At 40.3% G+C, this 27,954-nt stretch overlaps 1 protein-coding gene across 1 annotated transcript in view; it reads left to right on the plus strand.

Moving 5' to 3' along the window:
- Positions 1–27,954, plus strand: part of LOC122803773 (steroid hormone receptor ERR2-like) — a 383,659-nt gene that overhangs the window by 125,933 nt on the left and 229,772 nt on the right. The window contains exons 2-3 of the mRNA XM_044073462.1: positions 10,209–10,319; positions 13,109–13,270. Coding sequence (XP_043929397.1) covers positions 10,209–10,319; positions 13,109–13,270 — 273 coding nt within the window. The remainder of the gene's footprint in view (positions 1–10,208; positions 10,320–13,108; positions 13,271–27,954) is intronic.

Raw genomic sequence — 27,954 nt, forward strand, 5'->3', positions numbered from 1 at the left:
GAGGACATGGATTCTCTTTGCGATGTATTTGAGTTGCCTTTCCAGTTGGTGCTGATGTTTGCAGAGATATATAACATTGGGTGTTATACTCAATTATTGGACTAATGAGGGAGGATATAGAGCGATAGTAACCTCCTTTGAGACCCTCTTGCAGTATACTAACATCATTAGGGGATTCAATTACAGCACTCAACTTATAGTCATCTGCAAACTGGGCCGGACACAGGCCTTTTGTCTGTGTCTAGACCTCTGATAAGTAGATGCCAAACCGTAGGGGTCCCAGGATAGATCCCTAGGGAACTCCACTACTGACAGGTCTGCTATCAGAGGTGGAGGTGCCTATTTTGAATGTCATTGAGCCAGCTGGCCACCCACATGATGAGATAGGGATTTTCCAGTTCTTTTATCTCAGTTACTTTATTCACTACTTCTAGTACAGTTGGTTTGCACTTTATCAATTTGTAGTAATTGTTTTTTTTTTTTTGGCAGCCACCAGAATTAAACCCAGCAAGGCTTTACTTTGTCTAGGCATAGGCATTTCTGTATCACAACTCCAAAAGTAATTTCTCCATAACCTGTTTGTTATCTCAGACAAAGTACCTCCCTGCATTCCAAATGTCTTCACCACAAACCCATAATAATGCACATCATCATTAGCCCCCACCCCCCATTTTTCTACATGGGGTCAGAGTGCCATGTGAACTATCACAACCTCTTTTGATTAAATACCAGTGGCCTACCTTTATTGAGAGTCATGCTTGAGTGTTGCAGGTCTTCTCTCACACAATCCATCCCTCTGTTTGCTGAATGTCCTAATTTTTTTCCTGTTTCTCCCAAAAGCTCGTCACCAAATTGACTTCTGTTTTCCTGAACATGTGTCTGAAACACTATAATCTGCTTGTTTTTACCTTCTTTGCAATTGAAGTTAGTTAGCTTTCTGCAGTGATGCCATTTTATTCATGTGTCTCACAGTGTGCATTCAGTCATCATCTGAGTCACTTCAGCTCCATTATTTTCACCTTCCTCAACTGCTCAGCCTTCACTGCCCAGGTTTCTGTACCATAAATAAGTGTTAGTCATAATGTGGGTTTGGACAACTTACTTTTCATCTTCTTTGACATTATTCTGTCACACACTACCTCCTCACACTCTGTGCCATTTGCAGCAGCCCCCTTTGAGTCTAGCTTTGACCTCCCCATTCAGACTTGCTTTTTCCTCAACCACCACCCCTCCTAGATACTAGAAACTGTTATCCTGTTTTGCAATCTTCCTTTCTGTCTCAATTTTCTGCTTCTTCTGATTTCTTGATTTGCTGCTATGACAACTGTCTTGTCTGTACTCAGTTTCATTCTATGTGACTTCAGTTATGTATTCATACCCCAATCGTTTGCTGAACTTCTTGTCCACAGTCACAGAATGTTCATTTGGACTCCTTCCTCATCTTAACTTCTTCTCCATTATCCGTCTCGCTGCCAATATTGGATTGACCATGCTAGTTCTTGATCTGAATCCAAACTGCTCATCTCCTATCTTACTTTCTGTTTATTTGTCTATCGGTTATCCTTTCCTGCACTTTCTTGAAGTGTGACAGGAGTTTGCTACCTTGATACTGCCTGCAGTTGTGAATGTTTAAGATAATGAAAAATAAAATGCCAAGAACATCAGGGAACTTGATGTGAGATGATATAACAAAGGACAGGGTAGCAAAATTACAATTTCCTGCATCAACATACATGCTTAGAATATAGTTTTATCCACAGTTTGTTTGTGTCTTTCGGCTTTTCCCGGTTAGGGGTCGCCACAGCGGAACTTCGGTCCGCTAATGATTGGCAGTAGATTTTTACGTGCTGGCTTGCCGGGCCTAATGCACAACCTTCAATGAAGGAACGCCCATTCACACATGTTGACACACAGAAGACACACTAACTGAGAATCGAATGGGCAACGTCTAACTGTGAGGTGACAACGCTACCGCAGCACCACCACCGCAGTCTGTAGTTATATCCACAGTAATATAGGAATAACAGCAAACTGGTTGAGCTCCACATAAAAATTGCACAAACACAAGAAATCAATCAGCATCTCAGTCTTCCTCTGCATAGACTGAGTGTCTGTGACTGCAAGTTGTCTGTATCATGCAAACTAAGTATGCAATAAACTTTGAGACACTAAGTGTTCTCCTCATGGACCACTATGACAACTCTACCTAACTACACTAATGGGGACTAATGTCACTAAGAATCCGAATGTGTACAACTGTAGAGCAATATGTGCAGAAATCCTTATCAGGAGGTCATAGTTAAACACTCATGTTCCTGTCCCTTTAATCTGAAACACGACCGGGCTGGTCTAAAAGTGCACAAAGTACAAACATCATACACGGATTCATTGATAAAACTATATTCTAAGCAAGCCTGTAACTGGAATCTTCTAAAAACCCTAACCCTTGAAGATGCTATCAATTACTTCAATACCAAATTCCTAGCTATCCTTGACCAACATGCTCCAAAACGATCTGTCAGAGTTAAATCTAAACCTGCCCCCTGGCTGTCCAAAGAGACAAGACAAAAAATACTACTTAGGAATAAATCTTGGGCTAAATGGAGAACTACAAAAACTATTTCAGACCATCAAACCTTTAGACAGTTAAGAAATAGCACTAAAAAAGCTGTTTTTATGGATAAAAAGAATTATTACTGTAAACTACAACAAACTCACTATAACAACCCCAAAAGGTTCTGGTCAACCTAAAATTCGCTCCTACACACAGGCCACTCTAGTACACGTTCCCCTTCAGGGGCTGAAATGAATACCTCACACCAAACTGCCAATATCTTTAACTCCTTTTTCACAGACACCATTAATTCTTTAGCAAGTCAACTTACTATTGACAAATCATACCCCCCCACCTGTATACCTGCTAATCTCCCCATATTTCAACTACAACCTATCTCTACTTCCTACATCCTAAAACTCATCCTAAAACTCAAACCCTGTACCCCATCTGCAGATCAGTTACCATCTGAATACCTTCAAAAAGCAGCAGAAGCAGTACCTTATCCTATATCCCTCCTTATAAATAGAACCATCGGTGAAGGAACCATCCCTGCTATCTGGAAAATTTCCCACATAATCCCTTTACATAAAGGAGGCAGCTCAAACGAGTATTCTAACTATAGACCTATAGCTCTCCTATCACCCTTAGCAAAAATTATGGAGAAATGTATTCATCATCAGCTAATGCACCACTTAACTCAATTTAATTTACTAGCTAACTGCCAACATGGCTTTAGGCCATTTCATAGCACTACCACAGCTCTCATATCATTTACCGAGTGTATCAATAGAAACCGCAATAATAGTATCCTATCATCTGCACTCTTCTTAGACCTGTCAAAAGCCTTTGACATGGTAAACCACCATATGCTCTTAAAAACCCTTGAATCTCTCTCTCTAGATACCAAAGCTGTTCAATGGTTTACTTCCTACCTTAGTAACAGGCAACAGGCTGTTCTCTGGGAAAACACACTTTCATCCCTTCTGCCAGTCTCTCTTGGAGTACCACAAGGTTCCATCCTAGGTCCTCTCCTTTTCTCTTTATTCATAAATGACTTACATGTAGCAATACCTCAAGCTACATGTATTCAATATGCAGACGACTCAACACTCATATGCTCTGCAAATACCTCCTCTGAACTACAAACCCTAACACAGAACATATTTACCACAGTTGAGACATGGTTCTTGAAACGCTGCCTACTTTTGAATGCCAATAAAACCAAACTCCTGCTTTTCAGACCTAATAGTAAGTCCCCCCTCTTAGACTTCTCTATTACTTCCAATAATGGTACACATATAGTCCCTGACTCTACCACTAAACTGTTAGGTATTACAATTGACAATAACCTCACTTTTGATAACCACATTAATAATACTATTAAAACCGTAAATAGAAAACTTGGCTCCTTATTTAGAATTAAAACCTTTCTAGCTCCACAGGCCAAAATTACACTTGCTCACTCTCATCTTATTTCTACTCTTCTTTATGCCTCACCCATATACACTAACTTAAAGAAAAATAACCTTACTAAACTAGCAAATGCATACAATAGCATTGCTAGATTTGTTACTGGAAACCCATTTAGAACTCACCACTGACAAAATCTACTACAACTAAACTGGCTAGAACTGAAAAATACACTATTACTCTCCCAACTTACCTTTGTTCACAGGATATTTCACCAACCAAAAAATACCCCTATACTTTCTGACCTTATTTCTCCCTATTCTAATCTAAATTCACTACGCTCCTCTAATAAACTTCTTGTGAAGCTAACTAAGTCCAATAACATTGCAGGTGATTCACTATTCTCCAACACCATAGGTAAACACTGGAATTCACTACCTACCACTCTAAGTATTACATCATCACCCTTCCTCTTTAAACAAAAGCTCAAACAACACCTAAAAACACTCTGGCTATGCCCATGCATCAATCCCGACTAATCTTATGATTCTACTAATGACTCTTCTCATATTTACCCTCTCTTACCTCTTTCTACTCACTCCCTTCTGAAGAACTATCTCAAAACACCTTTGTTAATTAGTCTCTGATACAAATTAATTAACAACGCTGTATGGTTGTATGTTTTTAACTGCTTATGCAAATTTACTCTTCATGAATGTTTTACTAATGTATAACTCCCCTATTCCTATACTGTAAATAAAAGTAAATGTCCTTCCTAGTATAAATTTTCTCCTATTATATTTTAGATTGAACCTTATTTCTGTATGTATTTTTTACTAACTATTTGCTTTCTTTATGTAATGACTTGTTTGTATTAACCTTAATGTGGAGCTTTTCTCCCCGGGCCTCTGCTGAAAATGGAAATATATCCAGTTGGACTAGCCCGGTAAACAAATGTAAAATAAATAAATAAATGTGCAAATATTCAGCTAAATCCATCCCATCAAGAAACAAATTGACCAACCATGATGTATTCAGTTAAAACAAACATAATTGAAATAACAATATATCAAAAATGGGTGATGCTCCCATCCAAGAGTAAGTAACAACCCACACACCCATATCAAAGTTAAAATAGGAAACTTTTGAAATAAATAAATAAAATATTACAACACATTTCTGTTTAGTAAAGAAATACAACAGAAGTAGACAAAATATATAATTTGTACCCATTTATTCCTCAACCTGCACATACAGAACGGAGCTGAAACCATTGACTTATCACAGCCTTACAATCTCTCAGAAATAAAAAGTTGCACTTGTCTGTAATACCCAGCACCTGTCTGGTGTACTTATGGTTCACATAGTCTTCTGGTAGTAGTCTTCCTCCACAAAGATGAGAATTTCAAAATAATTCCTTCAAAAAATTAACATGTAAAAAGGCATGGGTCAACAAGACTATTTTCTTCTTTTACAAGACAAAAGATTGCAAGAAACTCTTCTCCAGCTTTTTACTCTGACTGTGTGTTTTGAACTGAGCCAAAAATCCTGCAGGAAGTTCAAAGCATGTCATATCTCCTACAGAGCCATACCCCACCAATAATGGCTTCTGTGACACTTTTCATAAAATGCATTTTCTTCTAAATGATTATAAACTCTGTTGGCATCAATTCCAGTAAATTGTTTATACATCATCAGAAGGAGTGTTATTGGTTTATAGCTTTAAGGATAACTTGTAGGTCCACTCTTAAGGAGAAGTATTTATTTCTCTTTACCTGGTTGATGTCTGTTTGGGGTGCACATATCAGTAATTCTTACTCAGGGCTAAATATTTTTGTTAAGATGTTAATATTTTAAACCAGAAGTTAGTACTGCATCTGTGCCTGGAGTTTTCCATTTAGGAGCTTTTCTTAATTTTGCTTCAATTTCTCTGGCTGTTACTTCATCCCATTTCATATCCTGCACATTTGAACTTCTTACTGTTTCCTTTACTTCTTCTATCCATTCAGCATCTTAGTTATGTTTTACAGGGTCTCCATAGATATTTCTCCAAAATACATCTATTTCTTCTTTTTTGGTGGTGTTTTTATTTCTTTATTTTTGTTTTCCAATTCTCTATAAAAATGTTTTGTGAATATAAACACACACACAAACACACACACACGCACACACACACGCACACACACACGCACACATACACACACACACACACACACACACACACACACGTGTGTGTGTGTGTGTGTGTGTGTGTGTGTGTGTGTGTGTGTCTATAAATATACATATATAGATATAGCTTTATAGATATACGCACACACACACACACACACACTTTATATATATATATATATATATATATATATATATATATATATATATATATATATATATATATATCCCGTACTGTTTCTTGAACAGCCGTTTCACCAAAAATGAAACGGTCAAGGATACTTTAGTGAAAGTGCGTTTCAACAAAAAAAAAAAGCACTTTCACGAAAGTATGCTCAAACATAGAGAAAATCATGGGGGAATGGCTTTTGTTGAGATTGTAGTACAGTGGGCATAAGGGAATATTCTCTTTTCTCGGAGTGAGAATAGAAAAGTAGGGAGCGTGGGGGGGGGTGGAAGGTGCAGGAGGGCTTACCCCCCTGCGTAAACCTGAGTAATGTGTTTTTTTTTGTTTTAATTTTGTTATTTAATATATTTTTTTACACACTTTAGTGAAAGTGCTTTTTTGGTGAAAAGCATTTCGTTAAAGTGTGTTTATATATATCTATATATATATATATATATATATATATATATATATATATATATATATATATGGGTCCCCTTGACTTCATCGACACGCTGAAACACCGACGCTAAGATGACGGAGTCGAGAAGACCGACGAGACAGATGATCGACAATGTGAAATCTCGACAGCCGAAACACCGACATGGGCAACGTGTGAGCGCGAGTCGGTAAGTGTGCGATAGTGAGGGATTTAACGTTAGGGAGCGGACAGGTAAGTGTGTGCTAGTGAGGGATTTAGCATTAGGGAGCGGGCAGGTAAGTGTGCGATAGTGAGGGATTTAGCGTTAGGGAGCGGACAGGTAAGTGTGAGATAGTGTGGGATTTAGGGTTAGGGTGCGGGAAAGTTGAGTGTGTGGTAGTGAAGGACTTTAGGTGTAGTGGCGGGTTAAGTGAGTTAGGGTAAGTGTGCGGGTAGGGTAAGTGTGCGATAGTGACGGAATGTAGGTTTAGTGGCGGGTTAAGTGAATTAGGGTTAGGGTGCCGTTAGGGTAAGTGTGCGGTAGTGTTGGACCTTAGGATTAGGGTTTGGGTTAGGGTTAGTGCATGTATAGTTGTGTGTAATGTGTAGTTTATGTTTTGTGTGTCGGTGTTTTGTGTGTCGGTGTTATGGTGTTCGGTTTTGTGAGTTGTCGGTTTTGTGCGTTTTCGGTGTTTTGGTGTCATTGTTTTGAGTGTCGGGTTTGTGGCGTGTCGGTGTTGTGATAGGGATCTATATATATATATATATATATATATATATATATATATATATATATATATATGAGTCCCCTACGAAATCCCGAATGCACAGAATCCCGACACCCAAAATACTGAGACAAAAAGCCCAAAATTCCACATTACCGAAATCTCAAAACTAATACATACATACAGCACACACACAAACGTACACACACCCTCCCCCATAACCAAACAAACCACCCTACACTAAAGATAAGTAGGGGGGCTTCACCCCCCCCTGCACCCCCCACACACCCCTACTTTATTATTCTAACTCCAAGATCGCACAAACATATACACAAGGCAAACTCACACCCACACATTACAGTCCCACACACACACACACACACACACACACACACACACACACACACACACACACACACACATACACAACACAGTCACAACACACACTTGCACACACTAAAGCCCCTAACAAACACACTTACACACACATACTTACCTTTACTGCAACTCCAGAAACGCTAACTCAAAATCCCTTAACATCGGAACATCGGAATTTTGAATTTTGCGCTTCTGGTTTTTCGGTAATGTGGGGTTTTGGGCTTTTCATCTCAGTATTTTGGGTGTCGGGATTCTGTGCATTCAGGATTTCATAGGGGACCCATATATATATATATATATATATATATATATATATATATATATATATATATATACATATACACATATAGACAGGTATACAGATAGGCAAATGCACTTACATGAGTACACACAAAACATACACATAAGCATATATAGACCCATGCACAAGTAAATGCACACATACACACACCCACAAGGTGTGTTCTGTCTTTGATCATTTGTAGATATGTCAGTTTGTGGGAGGGAGAGAGGGAGGGGTTAATTCCATCAAATCAAATAATTTCTTTATAAAGTAAGACACTTATTTTTGGACTCAGTGTAAAACTAAATGTGTCACATGTCTGATAGTAGTTCAAAATGAATGTCAGTACTGATTCTGTTGCAAAAAAGAAGCTAGTGGTTCTGTTTGTGGTGCTGTTGTGATCAACTATAAACAATGGCCATTGCCTGTTTTTAAATTTCTTTGCCATTCAGATTTTGGGACATTTTGATCTCATTTCATTAGAAGTGTAATAACTTCTGTATCTAGATGAGAAAGTGAATTTTAAAATATATGAAAGTACGGACTGACCGCAAACCGGATAAAAGAACAAACAACAGCTCAGAGCGTGTAATGCCACAATAAAGGCAAATAAAAAATTAGCGCTTTCTTTCACTTTATTTAAAACGTGAACTTCTTCAGAAAAAAGACAAAGTGCCCTCCCAAACACTTGTCTTTTAAATGTACCATACAGGATGTGATGTCATAATTCATCCATTTATAAATATAAAAATACATTAAATGTCCTTTTAAGTATCTTATTTTAAAAATAATTATTGAATCTATTGATAGTATATGTATTAAAATTAATGAACAAGGTTTATAAAACATAAAAATATATAATGTACTTAATCATACACTTATTAACTTACACTTATAAGTCAAAGGTAAAAAAATGCAACAAAATGACTATTAGTGTAGGTTTTACTTAAACAAAATACATTACAATGTGTGTATGTGTGTACATATACCTAAACCTTAGTAAATACATATGGACATGTATGCAAATATATATACAAATACATCCATATAAAACCAGAACAATATAGGCTTAAATGTGTAGCCTTATATATAAATAGATATTGACACAATATATAATACAAATTAAGCCTAAACTACATAATGATACATGACACTAAATACATTGGACCTAAATTAAACTACTAAGGACTTTCTGATAATCCTACCTTAGTCACTAAATGGAATGCCACTAATAAGTGTCAACCAATGCAATTAGAAAAACATTATTTAGTGTGTCAAAAAATATCAATACAAGTGTTATATACAAACTACAGATGCTCTCTCCCTCATTTTACTTATATAGCAAAAAGCATTTAATATTGATCATTTCATTGAGACCTGGTAATTCATCAGCACCCAATAATAATTGCCAAAGGGCTTCCTTCTGTTCTAATCTATTATTAACATCAACCATGAATAAACCTTTCTCTACAAAATCCACACATTTAAGCCTATATTGTTCTGGTTTTATATGGATGTATTTGTATATATATTTGCATACATGTCCATATGTATTCATTAATTTTAATACATATACTATCAATAGATTCAATAATTATTTTTAAAATAAGATACTTAAAAGGACATTTAATGTATTTTTATATTTATAAATGGATGAATTATGACATCACATCCTGTATGGTACATTTAAAAGACAAGTGTTTGGGAGGGCACTTTGTCTTTTTTCTGAAGAAGTTCACGTTTTAAATAAAGTGAAAGAAAGCGCTAATTTTTTATTTGCCTTTATTGTGGCATTACACGCTCTGAGCTGTTTGTTCTTTTATCCGAATTTTAAAATATAATGTCAGCATTTTTTCTTATTTTCTTAATTTGGATTGCGACACATTTGTGGACCATGTATCAGCTATAAAAAGGCACTAAGTGATGATTTGTATACTAGTAGAATCAAACTGTATGACTTCCAATGTGTTGTCTTATTGACAGAACATTGCAACATATGACATTTCCTTTTTGTTATGAAGTTAAAGTATTCTTACAGCTATTCCATAATAAACTACTAGCAAAATTAAGAGGTAATTTTATACTCTTTTCTTTCACAGGGGTACGGTTGGATCGTGTCAGAGGAGGTCGCCAGAAATACAAGAGAAGGTTGGATTCAGACAGCAGCCCGTACATTAGCCTTCAGTTACCTCCTCCAGCCAAGAAGCCATGTAATTATGACTGCTGTTTCTGAAACATTATTGGGAATCCAAATAAGTTACATGATGTAAATTAGTCAGATATTTGGGGGTTCTAAAGATAGTATGAGTTATGTACTGGCCATACGGCATGGCATATCATTTAATGCCTGGGATTCATTAATGCCTGTACTAAGTGTATACTAAGTGCTCACCATTCTGATTGAATAGAAAACACAAGCATGACTCATACCTTCTTCATCCTAATTTTAATTTTCCTACTGATTTTCTTGCAGCCTTAAATATTGAGGGGGATTCATAAAGGTTACCACAAAGTGTAGATTACATGTACTTAGTGTAGTCTTTCTGAGTGACTAGAAAGCACAAAAAATGTGGTAGGGATGTTCTTAAATACAGATCGCGTACACCTAGTGTAGGTGTTAATGAATCTGGCGCAGTGTCTATCATACTAGAGTGCCCCTTACAAATTTACCTTGGTAGTTGCACATAAGGAGACCACGTTTCTTCCATTTTAATGGATTGAATTTTCTTATTATGCATTCTGTACTCTGACATCACAAATCAGCCGAGAGGATTCAGGCCTCTTAACAATGTTTATTACTGGTTTTAGCAGTAATTTTACACATAAATGAAATTTTGTAATTAGTCAAAATCATTAGTCAACTAATATGTATCTTAATATCTTATTAACGCCCTATATTAATTAAAATGTAAATGTATCACACAGAGGATTATGAACTTTTCAATTATAACCAGCTCGTTATGTTTGAAACATGGATGTCAAGAAATTTGCCTCAACAGCAGAATGAAGAGAAAATCAAGAGGTGAATGTTGACAGCCATGCTTAGGTTAGTTATGATCAGAAATGTGATTATAATGCTATCTAGAACACTGAGCTTTAGCTGCCTAGATGAACTACTAGTTATAGAAAAGAGTGTAGGATTGCAATGTGATTTTACAGATCTGAAGGCTGCAAAACACTGAATACTACCATACAAGTGGTGGACAAAAGCCAAGTGTACCTCTGATGGAATAGTACTTTTAAAACTGGAAACATTTTAGTTAGCTTTTTTAAATGGAAGCAGTAAGTATTTACAGTTTTGAAATCTGTTACTAGTTCCTGGTACTGTTCCATGCTGACTGTATTCTCTAGTGCAAGATAAGACAGTATCAGCTCAGAAAGGTGCATAACAAAGCTTTTTATGCACCTTTTTGACATCAGAGAGGCACAATTGATTTTTCCTGATTTTGGACTGTAATCAGTGCGTTCCATGTACTACAACAAAGTTAACACATAACTGTAACATGCAGTCTATAACATAAATCTTCCTGCATTTTCCCCTAGGTTAATGGCAATACTTCTGAAAGTGAGACATGCTGCTTAAGGCTGCTTTATATAAGCCAGAGCCATGGCATAGAGGGCTAATACCCTAACAATAGCAAAGCTGACATTGGTTCAGTTAGCAGCTTGAGCATCTGAGGTACAGGGAGAGATGTGGTTGCCCATCCTTGGGGGGAGGGCATTTGTCTAGGCATTCCCTATTTATCTATTTACTTTTTTCTCTACTGGATAAAGCTAGTAGAAGCTTAAACCTTTTCACAGGAACAACCTAAGAAAGAAAAAATACACATAGGAAGTCAAATTATAGCTATATAGCAAACCAGATTCCTATTAAAAATATGTTGGAGCATGTTGCTATCTGTTCAACATAATAATTTAAAACAATTAAAACATTGCATTAAAACAAATACATATAAACACATTAGCACAATCACATTTTTGTCTGTGTAGCTACACTGTTTATAATACCAGATCAAAGACATATGCTACTTTTAGAAATATGTCTTGTATAAGTTTATGTGTTTATTTTTTAACAGGCAGGAACAGATGATGTAATAAACAATGAGACCAGGTCAGGGCAAAGGTAATTGTCCGTAAGTAACATATCCTCTTTTGTTTGACTTTGTATATCTTATAGGAGTTAATAGTTGTATGTACAGCAGTATTTCAAAAGTAGTTAGTGCATATACATCCATTTTAATTTAAAAGAGAAAGTGACCAAAGCAAACTATCAAGCACACAGGTTAGGGGAAATAACAGTTTGCAAGCCCATTTTTAATCTCCTCTTGTTTGTCGGAGTTTAACAACTTACGCGAATTTATAGATGAAAATTCATAAAATACTAAGCTAACTTATAAGCCTAGACAATAACCTGAGGTCATAATCAAAACCTGTACCTTGTGCCCAAGAAGTGAAGGCTTTAGCCATTATACCAAATGATTTTGCTGATATTACTGCTAATCAGAATTTATATACCAGTTACATAGCTATTGACAAATACAGGCAGTAACACAGTCATGACTTGGCTGTACGCTGATGTTTGTATTGTATGTATAAAATGAAAGGGATCAATAGAACTAGCAAATTAGGCATTTGAACTTCTAGTGTGATTCTGAGCCTTCAAAATGTTGAATTTCAGGCGCACTCTATGAGCTTTGTGTAATGCATTGTACAATAGCGAACTGTGAGAAAAAAACACTACGTACAACTTAAAGTTCAGCCTGACCATAGAGAAGAGTCTGGTATGGTTGTTATTAATAACTTGTGCCATAAATTATCATTCATGTACTTTTTCCTGCAAATTGAGGGAATAGAATATTTTTAAAGGTAATTAGTTATAGCCCGTTTGAAACAAAAACAACTGCATTGTATTGAAAATAAACTGTATTGCAAAAGTGATCCAGAATTTAAAAATAAATGTAATTCTGTACATTTTTCCTGTCTGCCTTTTCTGCCTCAGTGACCAAGATTGTTTGTCACCTGCTAGTAGCTGAGCCTGAGAAGATTTATGCCATGCCAGATCCCACAATACCAGAGAGCGATATCAAGGCACTGACAATGCTGTGTGACCTGGCAGATCGAGAGTTGGTAGTCATTATTGGCTGGGCCAAACACATCCCAGGTAAGCAGACAGGTAATAGGAGCCCTTGAATTCACATCCATCAGCTGAACACACTGCTGAGTATTTGGTTCACCGGCCTAATGAACAGATATGGTTCTATGGACCAGTCTTGTAAAACACTTTAATTAAGTGAATGAAACTTTACAAATGTTAATTTCATGTACAGGTAATATACTTCAATGCATAATACATTTCATTCAGCCGCAATGTATATTAACAGTATAAATGTAAAAAAAGAAAAAAAAAAAGCTGAAAAACAAACATTGTATGAAAAACATGCAGTGGAACTCCATTGTTCATTTTCACCAAGAAAACTTCATAAAATATTTCACTCACCACCAGAGACTAATAAACTTACACACCCTACTAGAGAGAGTCATTAAGTTGTTACAATTCCAGTCAGCAGGCCTAGCTAATCTAAGCACTTTTTATACTTTTCCTTAATACCATTTTGATTTTCCCTGCTCTTCCTGTTACAACAAACTTTACTAACAAGTTTTATTAACAGATATTCATAATGCTTAAAATATTCGTCATCTAAATCTTATATATAGTTTAAGCTTTTATATGGTGGTATAAATGTCTCCAAATTGTGTGAACTTTGGTGTTCGATAATAAAACTGGCTGAAAAACATTTTCTAGTGATGCTTACCAGGCCTTTATGCACTATCCATCACCTTGCCAAATTGATCAGACATCACCACTCAGTGCTGTTCTTTCTTATTGTTTGCTAAGTGTCATGATCTTTGCTGAAGTTTTATTAAGTTAAGGTCTTTAGAGATTAATATGTATGCTAAACATCTGTAAATGCATTTAACAGAGAATTTAGGGACTATGATGTTTCTCCTTCTAGTACATCACCATTACCCAACAGTCACCATAAGATGATTGTTTAATTACAAATAGAGAACTTTTTTTCTATGGGTGTTACAACTTCCTCCACCCACTGATGAGGGCCTCTGCCCTTTTACCATCAATCTCTAAGTACAGTACTTCTGAGGGCACACCAAATTAGTGAAAGAAATAAAATTATTTCCTTTTTTTCCAAGCTGGTACAATCTTGTACCAAATTTAAGAAAATATTGACAGGCAGCGGATTTTGACCCTGTGCTTTCTAGTGAATATCTGAGCTTAAATTAGAATCCCCTGCAGAGAAAAAACACAATTGAGTAGAAGATGAAGCTGTGAAGCAAAAGGTGAGTAAAACAATAGGCAGGATTCACGATTGCTTGCACGGAGTCTAAGAGTAGTGTAAGACTCCATGCAGCCATCGCTATTCAGGAACAGCCTGCATGTGTGTGTAAGAGAGCACCTAAAACGGCTCTTACACGGACAGGGCGTGGATTTGCTAATTACCTCACTTGCAGCCAAAAGGCATGCAAATGAGGTAATTTCGTGATCCAGGAAGCAGAATCCTGCCCATGTAAGAGCCATGTTATCTGCAGAAATGTACTCAGTTGATAACTGAGTACCGTTCTGCAAATAACACAATGGAGACTTGTCTGCTCCAAATAAAGGTTGCAAATGTTCCAGGCAGCATGCCAATGGCCAAATATGTGGCCACTGGCAACGTACCCCGATGCAAAAATAAAATAAAAATGCTTTTTTTTCCCGGCGATCGATCGCCGATGTTTAAACGTAGCGCAGCACCGCGCAAACGGGCTGCGCTATAAAAAAAACAGAAAAATAAAAATTTTAAAACCATATGCAAAGCATGAATTTACAATGTAAGGGAATAGCGGGCTGAAAACAACATAGCCACCGAGTAGGGGTTGCTAAGGGGGGAAGCTGAGTGTAAGACATGTAACTAAGCATTAGTAGGCAATCCTATGTAAATGAGTGGTAGGATAGTGAATCGTACTGTCACATAGCAAATGAGCACATTCCCTGCAGTGTAGGAGTAGGATAAGGGGGAGTAACAGAGTAGGAGATAGGTGACATCACAGGGGGGAATGTATGAAAGAAATTAAGCTCATTGGAGCATAGTGGCATGTGAAAGATGTCAGTCACACATCATGGAAAGAGGAGTGTCAACAAGTAGGCATGGGAAAGCCAAGAAATGGAAGGTGTACACTATGGATAACACCAAAGTTTCTTGCTGGGCATGCATGCGCGCGTGTGCGCGCTGGTAGGCACGAGTAAGATAGAGTGCACGTGTGTAAGCGTGAGTGCATGCGTTTAAGGCAGAGTAAGCATGTAGGAGCCTGTTTAAAGACCTGTAAGCTTGTTTGCACTGGTGTGCACTCGTTTTAACCTGAATAAGCAGATTGTAGCCCGTCTAAGCATGTGTGTGCGTGTGTTAGCCGCTGTGAGTGTGTTTTCGCTGGAATGCACGTCGCTCCCCCCTGAGGAAACAGAAGGGAAAAAGGAAGCAGGAGAAATAGTAGGAAGCTCCCTCCAGTAGAGCTCTTTTGAGTGTGTACCTTTAACCCCTAATGGGCGTGGCTTCAGCATTTAAAAATTTAAGTTATCGCCTTACATTTTTAACAAATACCCATTGACAGAGGTCATATATCAATACAATTGTGTTTGCTATCATGTATGCTTCAAGATAAAATTTTCCAATACCTTGTATGTAACATGGTTTTGGAATTATTAATGCAAATATGAACAGGCAATATTTGACGCCTAGAGGAGCAGTAGGGTGTAACTGCAGAAACGCCTGGAGACGTCACTCGGCTGTAATGAGTTAATGGAACGCAATAAAAGTTGGCCAAAAAGAGTTAGTGCTACTTATTGTAAGTTACATTTTCGGCTAGGGCAATGCCTAGCCTTCTTCAGACAAACAGTTAAAATGTGATAAACCAATGCCTTTTATCTAATAAAGTTAGTGATAAAGCAATGCCAGTTCATTGTTTGTGGATTTTTGGTGATTAACAGTTCGTTGTTTGTGGATTTTTGGTGTTCTGTAAATAGTAGGAAGCTAGCAGGGAATACTGGCAGAGCTAGCAGGTGAAAACAATCAGAAGCAGGCAATTACACAGGCAGAACAGTAGGCCAGCCCAGCACTTAAAACTCTGCAAACAACAGTGCAGTATGTTTTGCTCAATAGACACTGCAACAGAGGAGTAAGCTATTAGAAGTGAAAACTGAAAAAGCTTCACTCAGACCAAAAATGCTAGGGGCTGCCATAGCTGTTATAAGGAGACATATGCAACTTGCTGAGGGTGGTGACTATGCAAATGCTGCCAGACAACCCACAGTGAGGAGATGGAGAAGAGTGTACAGGCCCAGGGTCACCTACCAGAGGTTACATGAGCTGGAGATAGTGGAGCGCTATAGAGTGGACAGAGACCTTCTACAGCAAATTGTTGAGCTGTGCAGCACACCTCACGCACAGAACCAACAGAGGGGAACCCATCCCAGTGGAATCCAAGGTATATGTTGGCCTAAGAATACTAGCAACAGGTACCTTCCAGAGACCAACTGGTGATATGATGGGGATATCACAGGCATCAGCATCCAGGGTACTGCATCAGTTCCTGGATGCCATGTCAGCACATGTCGGTGATCATGTATATTTCCCCAATTTCCATGAGGTATTGGCCAGCAATATGCGTCTCTTCCAGCAAATAGCGGAATAACCTGAGGTAGTGGGTGCAATAGACTGCACGCATATATGCATCAAAGCACCAGCTGGTGAGCGGGGTAGGGCCTACATTAACCGCAAGGGCTTCCCCTCCATCAACTGCCAGGTCATGTGTAATGCCCAGGGCATAATAATGAATGTGTGTGCTGGCTGCCCTAGAAGCTACCATGATTCCCATATCTGGCATTTGACGCAGCTGTACCAGACATTTGCCAATGGGGACATCCCACATGGTCACTTAGTGGGGGATGCTGGCTATGCACTGGAGCTGTGGCTGATGACACCCATCAGAAATGCACACACACCTGAACAAGAACGCCATAATGAGCCACACACACAAACACAAAATGTAATCGAGCGTGTGTTTGTGCTGCTCAAGTCATGGTTCCGGTGCCTGGACACATCTGGTGGAGCCTTCCAGTACTCACCCACTACATGTACCCAAATTGTCATGGTATGTGCTATGCTACATAATACGATTCTGCGAAAACAGCTGCAGCAGGACCAGCATAAGGCTGGGCCAAACAGCCCCCCACCATTGCCAAGCCAACCACAGGCAGAGTGTGACTCGGAGGAGGAACAGCCTGAGCCTGCCCCAGTAGGCAGAAGGAGGCGTGCCCAGTATGCCTTGGCCTTGGCAAAGAGGCAACGCATAGCACATACACTGGCTCAGTAGGAACCCTGGAAATGATACCTCTCTCTGACTCACACATATAGTAAAAGGGATGCCTAAGTTGACACAACCTGCTTTCAAACATGTACAGGGAGTGTAGTATGTGCATCCAACATAGACAGCCCTGCAGCACCACCTGAGGCATGATTGCCATGTGTTAAGCAATGTAACACCATGTAGTATATGCAAACTTGATGACCCTGATTAACATCCTACCCTCACCAAGCATGATGCCACAATACGAAGACAAGATGATCAATTACAATAATTGGCTTAAGTATTGCTGTTAGTTAAAGGGGATCCAATGTGTGTTAGCCTGGGATGACATGCTGAGCGATGCTCCACCTGCTAGGAATGGCGTGCACCTATCACTCCTGGCCTTTTGGATACTGGCAAAGGCTGTTGTCACCCCCACCGTGCCTTGAATAGGTAAGTCTCAAAACACAAACCCACCTCCATAGGTATCACAAGGGATAAGAACCTAGACATAATGCTACCCAATGCCAGAAGTCTAAACTGCAAGATGCATGCAGGCCAAACTCTCCTCAGCATGGAGAATGTTGATATCTGTTCTGTAACAGAAACCTGGGTCAAGGCTCACAAGAGCACCCTAACACTACCAGGTTACTCCTCATACCATGCTTTACAGCCCCAAAACATAGAACAAACTACAAAAGGAGGGTGACTATCAATAATTGTCAAGGATAACCACACCCCCCAGGTTGGTACCACAACAAGAAGCAGCATGGACTATCCATGGGCAGGTAACAGTGGCTAAAACTGCCTCCCAGTTTGTAGCCCGCTACAGACCACCCTCCTAATGCCAGGAACCGCACTTGGCCTACTTCGGAACACATGAAAATATCAAGGTCTCTCCAAACAACATTATACTGGGCGACTGAAAATACTCAAACATAGACTGGGAGCATTATTCTAGCTCCAACACCCTAGGCCAAAGGTTCCTAGAATTCATAAACCAAAATGTTCAGGAACAACTTACCACTCCCACAAGAGGGGTAAGCATACTGGATGTGATAATCAGCAACATGGGTACTCTATGCCCAGATGACAAGTGTATCCCTCACTGGTAAGATCAGACCATAGAGTAATCACACTGGATATTCACATCCTGACCCCAGTCCCTGGGCAGAAAACCACAGTGAAAAACATGTGTAAAGCAAATGTTACACTCCTCCAAACTGATGTGGAATCCATTAAAGGCCTTGTGCCTGTGGAAAATATGGGCCACACCTCAGAACCCTTTATAAATGCATTCTATGAACACTTTCAGGACTGCATGGATTATACAATCACAAATAAAACCAAGACCCAATTCCATACACGCAGGCATCTGGCCTGGTGGACCCCAGCCATTACCAAACCATGCAAGAGAATGAGGAAGCTACTACATGACAGAGAAAAACCCAAAAAGGGAAGTAATCTCTGATCAGTATTATGGCAAAAAACTATGGCCACACATAAAATCCACTAAGGCCAGCTACAACATGTTGAATCTGGGAATCTTGAGGCAATGTTACACCTGCCCCATGTACACAGACAACCCACCCTCCCCCTAACAAATACAAATGTATGTGAGAGATGCAACTATTTATCCAAACTGGAGGCCGAGCTCTCTCAACTCAGTACTGGCAAAACCAGTCAGGAGGAGAAGGTAACCACACACACCACAAACCCAGTCTCACGTAGACCTATCACAACTGCAAACCAAAGACATAAACACACAAAAACATTCCCGGAGGCTACAATTAAAAATCTACCAAATCAACAGAGGCCTCCAAAGCACCCAAGCAACCACTACCTCAAAACATAGCACATGCAACACATAGTTCACAAAGTCAGTGTGCCAAACAGTCACAGCCCTTAAAGACAAACAACATGCCTGATACACTTGTAATAGGTGACTCCATAGTCAGACACACTGATGTCCCACTCACCAGACTGAACAAGGAAAAGGTTACAGTAAGCTGCCTGTTGGGCGCTACAATCCGCCAGATAACACAAGCACTCAGGTCACTCCAAAGCAAGTACAAATATGACTCAGTCATTGTCCATGCTGGTGTGAATGACCTGAGACGTACCTCCCTGGACTACATGAAAAGAGACATAGAGGAGCTCTCTGATTATTTAGCCCAGGCTGGTATGATCCTGACCCTGAGCAGCATATTACCCTCACCAAGAATGATGCCACAGTACAAACACAGAATGATCAGCTTTAACAAATGGCTCAATTACTGCTGTCATTCCAAGGGGATCCAATGTCTGTCTGCTTGGGATGACATGCTTGACAAGCCACGCTGCTTTGCCAGGGATGGCTTGCACCTGTCACCCTTGGGCTTCTGGATATTGGCTAAGGCTCTTGCCACCTCCATAGTGCCTTTTTTAGGCAAGGCTTAAAAGACAAACCCACCTCCCTAGAAAACATAAGTGGAAAAAAAATAAGGGTAATGCTGCTCAATGCCAGAAGTCTAAACCTCAAGATGTACGCTCCCGAGGCCCTCCCCAGTATGGAGAACATCGATGTCTGTGCAGTGACGGAAACCTGCTTCAAGGCTCATGAGAGCACCCCAGCACTACCAGGTTATACCTCATATCATGCTTTTTGGCCCCAAAACCTGGACCAAACCACAAAAGGAGGGGGAGTATCCATATTCATCAAAGATACCCACACCTCCAGGTTACTGACAACGCACGAAGCATCGGAGACCATCCATGTGCAACTAACCATAGGCAAAACTGCTGTACAGTTTGTAGCATGCTACAGACCACCCTCTCAAACCCAGGAACCCCACTCAGCCTTCCTGAAGACACTGGAGAGTATGAATGTCTCTCCAAATACCAAACAAGGTACCCACAAATTACCACATAGGTGGTAATCCATTACGTACGGAAGAAGTAATCAGGGACCTAGGGACACAAGTGGACAGTAACCTCTCATGTGACACTCACATTGCCAAGGTGGCTAAGAAGACCTTCTATATTGGCCACCTTATCATGAAAGGATTCACATCTACATCAAGAGAGGTCATTGTGCCCCTATACTCTTCTCTTATCAGGCCCATAATTGAGTACAATGCCCCATTTGGGATATACCTTACCTGACACCTGCAGCAGTTAGAAAGACCCCAAAAGTACCTCACCAAGAGGATAAAGGGTCTCAAACATTTGTCATATGCTGCCCGGCTGAAGAAACCCCAGCTGTATTCAGTCACATACTGTCTACTCACAGGCAATGTAGGCCCGACGTACAAGGCCATGTCCAATCCAGAATTAATGGACATGCTCTACCTCAGAAAATCCAAATCCATCAGAGCCGCGAGAGCGAGAGATTTCAACCTCAACACATAAATAAATAGGATGTGCTGGAGGGACAGATTCATAACCCAGAGGCTCCCTACACTCTGGAACAGAATCCCAGTCCATGTTAGGCAGAGCCCCTCACTGACTCTCTTCAAGAGGAATCTTGACGAGTGGATGGGAGATCATAGATTTACACCGGGGGTCATCACTGTGTCACATCTAGACAGAGGCACAGTAAAGTAAACCCTAAATGGGCATAATATTCACATTGCAAGGGGTGGCGAAAGCCACACACACTCTGGCTAGGCTTATAAATGCCCTAGGGCAGATAGCCTAGTATGAACCTATGAACCTATGAAGATACAAATTGTACAGGACACTAAGGATAATCACAAGGCTTTCTTAACTGATGGTAGGAACCTTGGTGGGAATTCACAGATATGCTCTGAATTACTCAAATATTACAAACAATACACCAAACCCACACACATTGCCAACATCCAACCTGACAGGTTCAGTGCAACCCCCCCCACCAAAATGCCAAATATCTATCCCAGCAGAGTGCTGGCCCCCTGACATTGCAGATGCTGAGGTAAAAGCCAGCATCTTCAAAGCAAAACACAAAGCATCAGTGGTACAAGATGGTGTCCTGGGCTGCGTCCAACATGAACTCCAAGAAGAATGGAACACCAAATAACACTACTGCTCAATCTCAGCCTTACCACATGATATGTACCCAAAGAGCAGTGTACAGCAACAGTGGTCCCTCTCCACAAAGGTGGTGCCTGAATGGATACTGCAAACTATCACCCCAGAATCCTGACAAGCTTGGTCTGCAAAGCTATGGAAAGGATCATCATGGACCTCAGAAATAAAGATATTGGGGACCTACAGACACTGGACCCTACCCAGTGTGGCTTTCTTAAGGGCAGATCCTGTCCCTTAAACATGTTTGACTCATCTGAAACAGTCATCAAGGCCATTGATGAGGGGGAATGTGGTCTACACAGCCAATCTGGACCTTGCAAAAGCCTTCCATACAATACCCCACTTATTCATTATAGATAAGCTCACCAGCTTAAATATAAACCCCTATGTCAGTAGATGGGTTGCAAACCAGCTCAAGGACAGAACTGACATGGTCAGAAATGCTGCAGCCATGTCAGACTACAAACCAGCTACAACTGGCATCCCACAAGGCTCGGTCCTGGGACCTCCCTTGTTTGGTATATATTTCCCATAGGTACAGGCCAACATGGAAGGACTGTGTCTGAACAAGTTTGCAGATGACTACAAACTGGGCAGCATATCTGACCCTCCAGCTGACACAAGCATCCTACAAAAGGGCCACATAGAAACAGACAACTGGTGCCAGAGCCATGTCATCAAGCTAAATGCAGAAAAGTGTATAGTCATCCCCTTTGGAAAAACAGTAAGTGCCCACCAATTACCACATAGGTGTTAACCCATTAAGTACTTTAGAAGTAATAAGAGACCTGGGGGCACAAGTTGATAGATATCTTGCATTTGACAACCATGTGGCTGTAGTGATTACAGAAACATACCATATACCCACCTAATCATGAAGGTATTCACATCTAGATCAGGGGAGGTCATTGTGCCTCTTCAGTCATCCTTCATCAGCCTCACAATTGAGTACAATGGCCCCTGTGGGATGTACCTCAGCAGACACCTCCAGCAACTGGAAAGACCCCAAAAGTACCTCACCAGGAGGATCAAAGAGCTCGAACAGATGCCATGTGTTGTCTAATTAAACAAACTGCAGCTCCACACAGCGCCATACTGCCTGCCCAGAGGCAATCTGTGCCTGATGTATAAAGCCATGTCCAAGCTGGAATCAATGAACATGCTGCTCCTTGTAAAACCTGAATGCCAGTGAGCTATGCACATGAGAGACCTGAACCCCAGCACTGACATAAATAGGACATGCTGTAGTGATTGATCCATAACCCAGAAGCTCCCTCCACTCTTGAGTAAACTCCCAGTACAGGTTAGCCAGAGAGTCCCTCATTGACTCTCCTCAAGAGGAATCTTGATGAGTGGATGGGAGATGGTAGGTTTACCCTGGATATCACTGCTATGTCACGGGTAGACAGAGGCACAGTATACTAACCTTGAAATATGTCATGGCAAACTCCAGTTGCAATGTGTGTTGAAGGACAAACACACTCTCTGACTAGCATTAGAAATGGCCTAGGGCACATAGCTAGTGTTTGTCAATGTCCACCCAAGTTGTGGAATACACTACCAATGTTGGACAAGCCTGGTTTAAGTAGTCCATATCTGAACAAAATGCAGCATGGTCATATTTGCACAAGTGGCCCTTAACCAGTCTGGTGTGTTCACTATGAATATTTAAAGCAGTGATAGGACTGAAACCCAGGATACTGTCCGCCACAGTGAAAGTACTGAACCAGTACACTATACGATATTACAGTGTTTGGTCAGTATGAAAGGATGTTGACAACTGTATGCAAACTACCCCATGGAAACCCTGCAGGCACAGTATAATCCCTGTTGGGTTCAGACACAAAGCAGTTGGGCAGTAAGAACACAACATGATTTCCAACACACAACTATAAATGTGAAATATTGTTGAAGTTCACACACAACCACAAATGTGGTGGACCTCAGATTTCAACATATGGAAAGCTCACACTGGGCATGCTCGCACACTTTGATAAATGAGACATATGGCAGGCAACAAGCCATGGAAAGCCTGAACTGGGCATGCTCACACACTTAGGCCATGTCTCAATTTAGCAGTTGGCCACACATATCTGGCATTTGTATGTGTTAAGCTAGGAACCTCCCACAATACAGCAATCTGCCCAGTGCACACAGTTAAATGACAACAGAGACATAAGTAAAATAGTGGATCCCACTCATATTCAAACATCTTCTACAGATACACAAGTTGTACATAGAAACAGAGAAAGCTATGGTAATAAAGACCTGCAAACAGTTTATCAGCAACAAATATTGTACATCTGAAAATTAAACATACGGGTGCAGAGGTCAATACTAGGCTGTTTGTCCTAGGGAATACATAAGCTTAGCCAGAGTGTGTTTGGCGTCTGCCTCCCCAGTACAGTAGGCTACTGTGCCTCTGTAAAGTAGGTCACAGAAGGCACCGTTTAAGGCTAGTGTGCTGTGCCTCCATCAAGCAGGGACACAGTGGAGATCCCAGGGGTTGAATTTGCAATATCATATCCATGTGGCTGGGGTTTGCTGGAAGAGGGTTGGCGAGGACTTATAACAGTAATTGGGCGTCAATTACAGACTGAGGGGAGCCTTATCTGCAGTGTCTGGACAATTTCACTGTCAACACTTTGAAGTGATGATTTTGAGGGATTGAAGTGTCTTGCCAATACTGTTCAGAGACGTCCTCTCTCTGTGAGATATTGCTCTGTAATGTATTAGCTCCCTCCTTCTGTTGTACAGCTTATATATGGCTGGTGTACACCAGACAGGTCTCCTGTTGTGGAGGAGTCTTGGGTTTATTTGGGATAGCATGATCAATGCAAACCTTCCGGATGCTCATAGAATGCAATTGTCAAGGATTATGTAGAGTGTCCTGTATAATCCTCCAGCGTGGGTCCTTTGAAGTCTTCCACTCCAGTCTCCACAAGTGCAAAGTCTGCTTTTGATAAATACTTTGTTTGCAGTGACTTCCTTGCCTGGGGGTGGGGATGGGATATGGATGTCCAGGGAAAGTTGGTTATGGTCAGATAATAACAATGGTGGTCTACCTCTGGTGTGGAACATAGAGTCCCCATGTTGCAGATGGTCAGGTCCAATATGTACTCCCCCTTGTGGCTGTGGTGGTTGGTCCTGCCATAGCACATGGATTCACAAATTGTAGTGGCTGTAGGGTGATGTTGTTGAGGCCTGAGTAGTTCCCCCACTCAGTATACCTGTACCTGAAGTTAACCACTGTAATGGTGTATATGAACACCTTCATATCCTACAGTGTTCCCAGGGAAGCAAAGTGTGGTTCCTGGATATGGGAGGGGTGGTCTGAACTGGTTGTGTTGTGTGTTACAGGTCCTGTGGTCACGAAGCATAGTATAAAACATAACCTGGCAGTGCTGATGTGCATATGTGACCCAGAAGTAGGTGTCTGTTAATGCATATATATGCTATCCCCCTTACTGACAGATAGTAATAGATGTACATACCTCTTTATAAATAATGATGTCAGCACCCTATAAATACTGCAGGAGAAGAAAAGATGCCCAGTAATTCGAATAGTGTGCTCCGCTAATGTTTTTTCTTAAGTGTCATAATATAATTAGGTAGGGGTTTGAATCCTGCAAATGTGGAGTGTGTGTGTGATTGGGGAGAGGGGGTTCGTGTGTGTGTAATTCTGTTTGAAAGAAATGTCCCTTTTGATAACTAGAAGAACACACTACATGATGTACATTCCTCTTTCTAAACAGTGATGATGTCAGCACCCTATAAGTATAGCAGGAGAAGAAAAACCTCCCAGTAATGTGAATAGTGTGCTCCGCTAATGTGTCTTTCTTAAATGTCATAACATAGTTAAGTAGGGGGTTTGAATCTTGTAAATGCTCAGTATGTGTTTGGAGGGCTGGGGGTGCGTGTGTGTGCGTAATTCTATGTGAAAAAAGTGTCCCTTTTGGCAACTAGAAGAACACACTACATGATGCACATTCCTCTTTCTAAACACTGATGATGTCAGCACCCTATAAGTATAGCAAGAGAAGGAAAACCTCCCAATAATGCGAATAGCGCGCTCTGCTAATGCATCTCTCCAAATGTCGTCCTATAGTTAGATAGGCGTTTGAATTCTGCAAATGCGCAGTGTGTGTTTGGAGGACGGGGTTAGTGTGTGTGTGAAAGAAATGTCCATTTTGGCAACTGGAAGAACACACTACATGAGGCACATTCCTCTTTCTAAACACTGATGATGTCAGCACCCTATAAGTATAGCAGGAGAAGGGAAACCTCCCAATAATGCGAATAGCGCGCTCTGCTAATGCATCCCTCCAAGTGTCATCATATAGTTAGATAGGAGTTTGAATTCTGCAAATACGCAGTGTGTGTGTTTGGGGGAGGGGGTTAGTGTGTGTGTGAAAGAAATGTCCCTTTTGGTAACTGGAAGAACACACTACGAGGCACATTCCTCTTTCTAAACACTGATGATGTCACCACCCTATAAGTATAGCAGGAGAAGGGAAGCCTTCCAGTAATGAGAATACCGTGCTCTTCTAATGAGTCCCTTTCAAATGTCATAATATAGTTAGGTAGGGGATAGAATCCTGCAAATGCTCAGTGTGTGTGTGCAATTCTGTGTGAAAGAAATGTCCCTTTTGGCAACAAGAACACACTACATGATGCACATTCCTCTTTCTAAACACTGATGATGTCACCACCCTATAAGTATAGCAGGAGAAGGGAAGCCTTCCAGTAATGAGAATACCATGCTCTTCTAATGAGTCTCTTTCAAATGTCATAATATAGTTAGGTAGGGGATTGAATCCTGCAAATGCTCAGTGTGTGTGCAGTTCTGTGTGAAAAAAATGTCCCTTTTGGCAACTAGAAGAACACACTACATGATGTACATTTCTCTTTCTAAACACTGATGATGTCAGCACCCTATAAGTATAGCAGGAGAAGGAAAACCTCCCAGTAATGCGAATAGTGTGCTCCGCTAATGCGTCTTTCTCAAGTGTCCTAACATAGTGAGGTAGGGGCTTGAATAATGCAAATGCTCAGTGTGTGAGTAATTCTGTGTGAAAGAAATGTCCCTTTTGGCAACTAGAAGAACACACTACATGATGTACATTATTCTTTCTAAACACTGATGATGTCACCACCCTATAAGTATAGCAGGAGAAACAAAACCTTCAAATAATGTGAATAGCGCACTCTGCAAATGCGTCTTTTTCAAGTGTGATAACATAGTTAGGTAGGGGTTTGAATCCTGCAAATGCTCAGTGTGTGTGTGCAATTCTGTGTAAAAGAAATGCCTGTTTTGGCAACTAGAAGAACACACTACATGATGCACATTCCTCTTTCTAAACACTGATGATGTCAGCACACAATAAGTATAGCAGGAGAAGGAAAACCTCCCAATAATGCGAATAGCGCGCTCTGCTAATGCATCTCTCCAAGTGTCATCATATAGTTAGCTAGGAGTTGGAATTCTGCAAATGCACAGTGTGTGTTTCGGGAGGGGGTTAGTGTGTGTGTGAAAGAAATGTCCCTTTTGGCAACTAGAAGAACACACTACATGATGTACATTCCTCTTTCTAAACACTGATGATGTCAGCACCCTATAAGTATAGCAGGAGAAGGAAAACCTCTCAGTAATGCGAATAGCGTGCTCCGCTAATGCGTCTCTCTCAAGTGTCCTAACATAGTGAGGTAGGGGCTTGAATAATGCAAATGCTCAGTGTGTGTGTAATTCTGTGTGAAAGAAATGTCCCTTTTGGCAACTAGAAGAACACACTACATGATGTACATTCCTCTTTCTAAACACTGATGATGTCACCACCCTATAAGTATAGCAGGAGAAACAAAACCTTCCAATAATGCAAATAGTGCACTCTGCGAATGCGTCTTTTTCAAGTGTGATAACATAGTTAGGTAGGAGTTTGAATCTTGCAAATGCTCAGTGTGTGTGTGCAATTCTGTCTGAAAGAAATGCCGGTTCTGGCAACTAGAAGAACACACTACATGATGTACATTCCTCTTTCTAAACACTGATGATGTCAGCACCCTATAAGTATAGCAGGAGAAGGGAAACCTCCCAGTAATGCAAATAGCGCGTGTTAATGCGTCTATTTCAAGTGTTATAACATACTTAGATAGGGGTTTGAATACTGCAAATGTTCAGTGTGTGTATGCAATTCTGTGTGAAAAAAATGTCCCTTTTGGCAACTAGAACAACACACTACATAATGCACATTCCTCTTTCTAAACACTGATGATGTCAGCATCCTATAAGTATAGCAGGAGAAAGAAAACCTTCCAGTAATGTGAATAATGCATTCCACTAATGCGTCTCTGTCAAATGTCATAACATAGTTAAATGGAGGTTTGAATCCTGCAAAT

This window comes from Protopterus annectens, chromosome 6.part0 (genome assembly GCF_019279795.1).
Source record: "Protopterus annectens isolate FY-2018-M chromosome 6.part0, PAN1.0, whole genome shotgun sequence".
Lineage (NCBI taxonomy): Eukaryota > Metazoa > Chordata > Ceratodontiformes > Protopteridae > Protopterus > Protopterus annectens.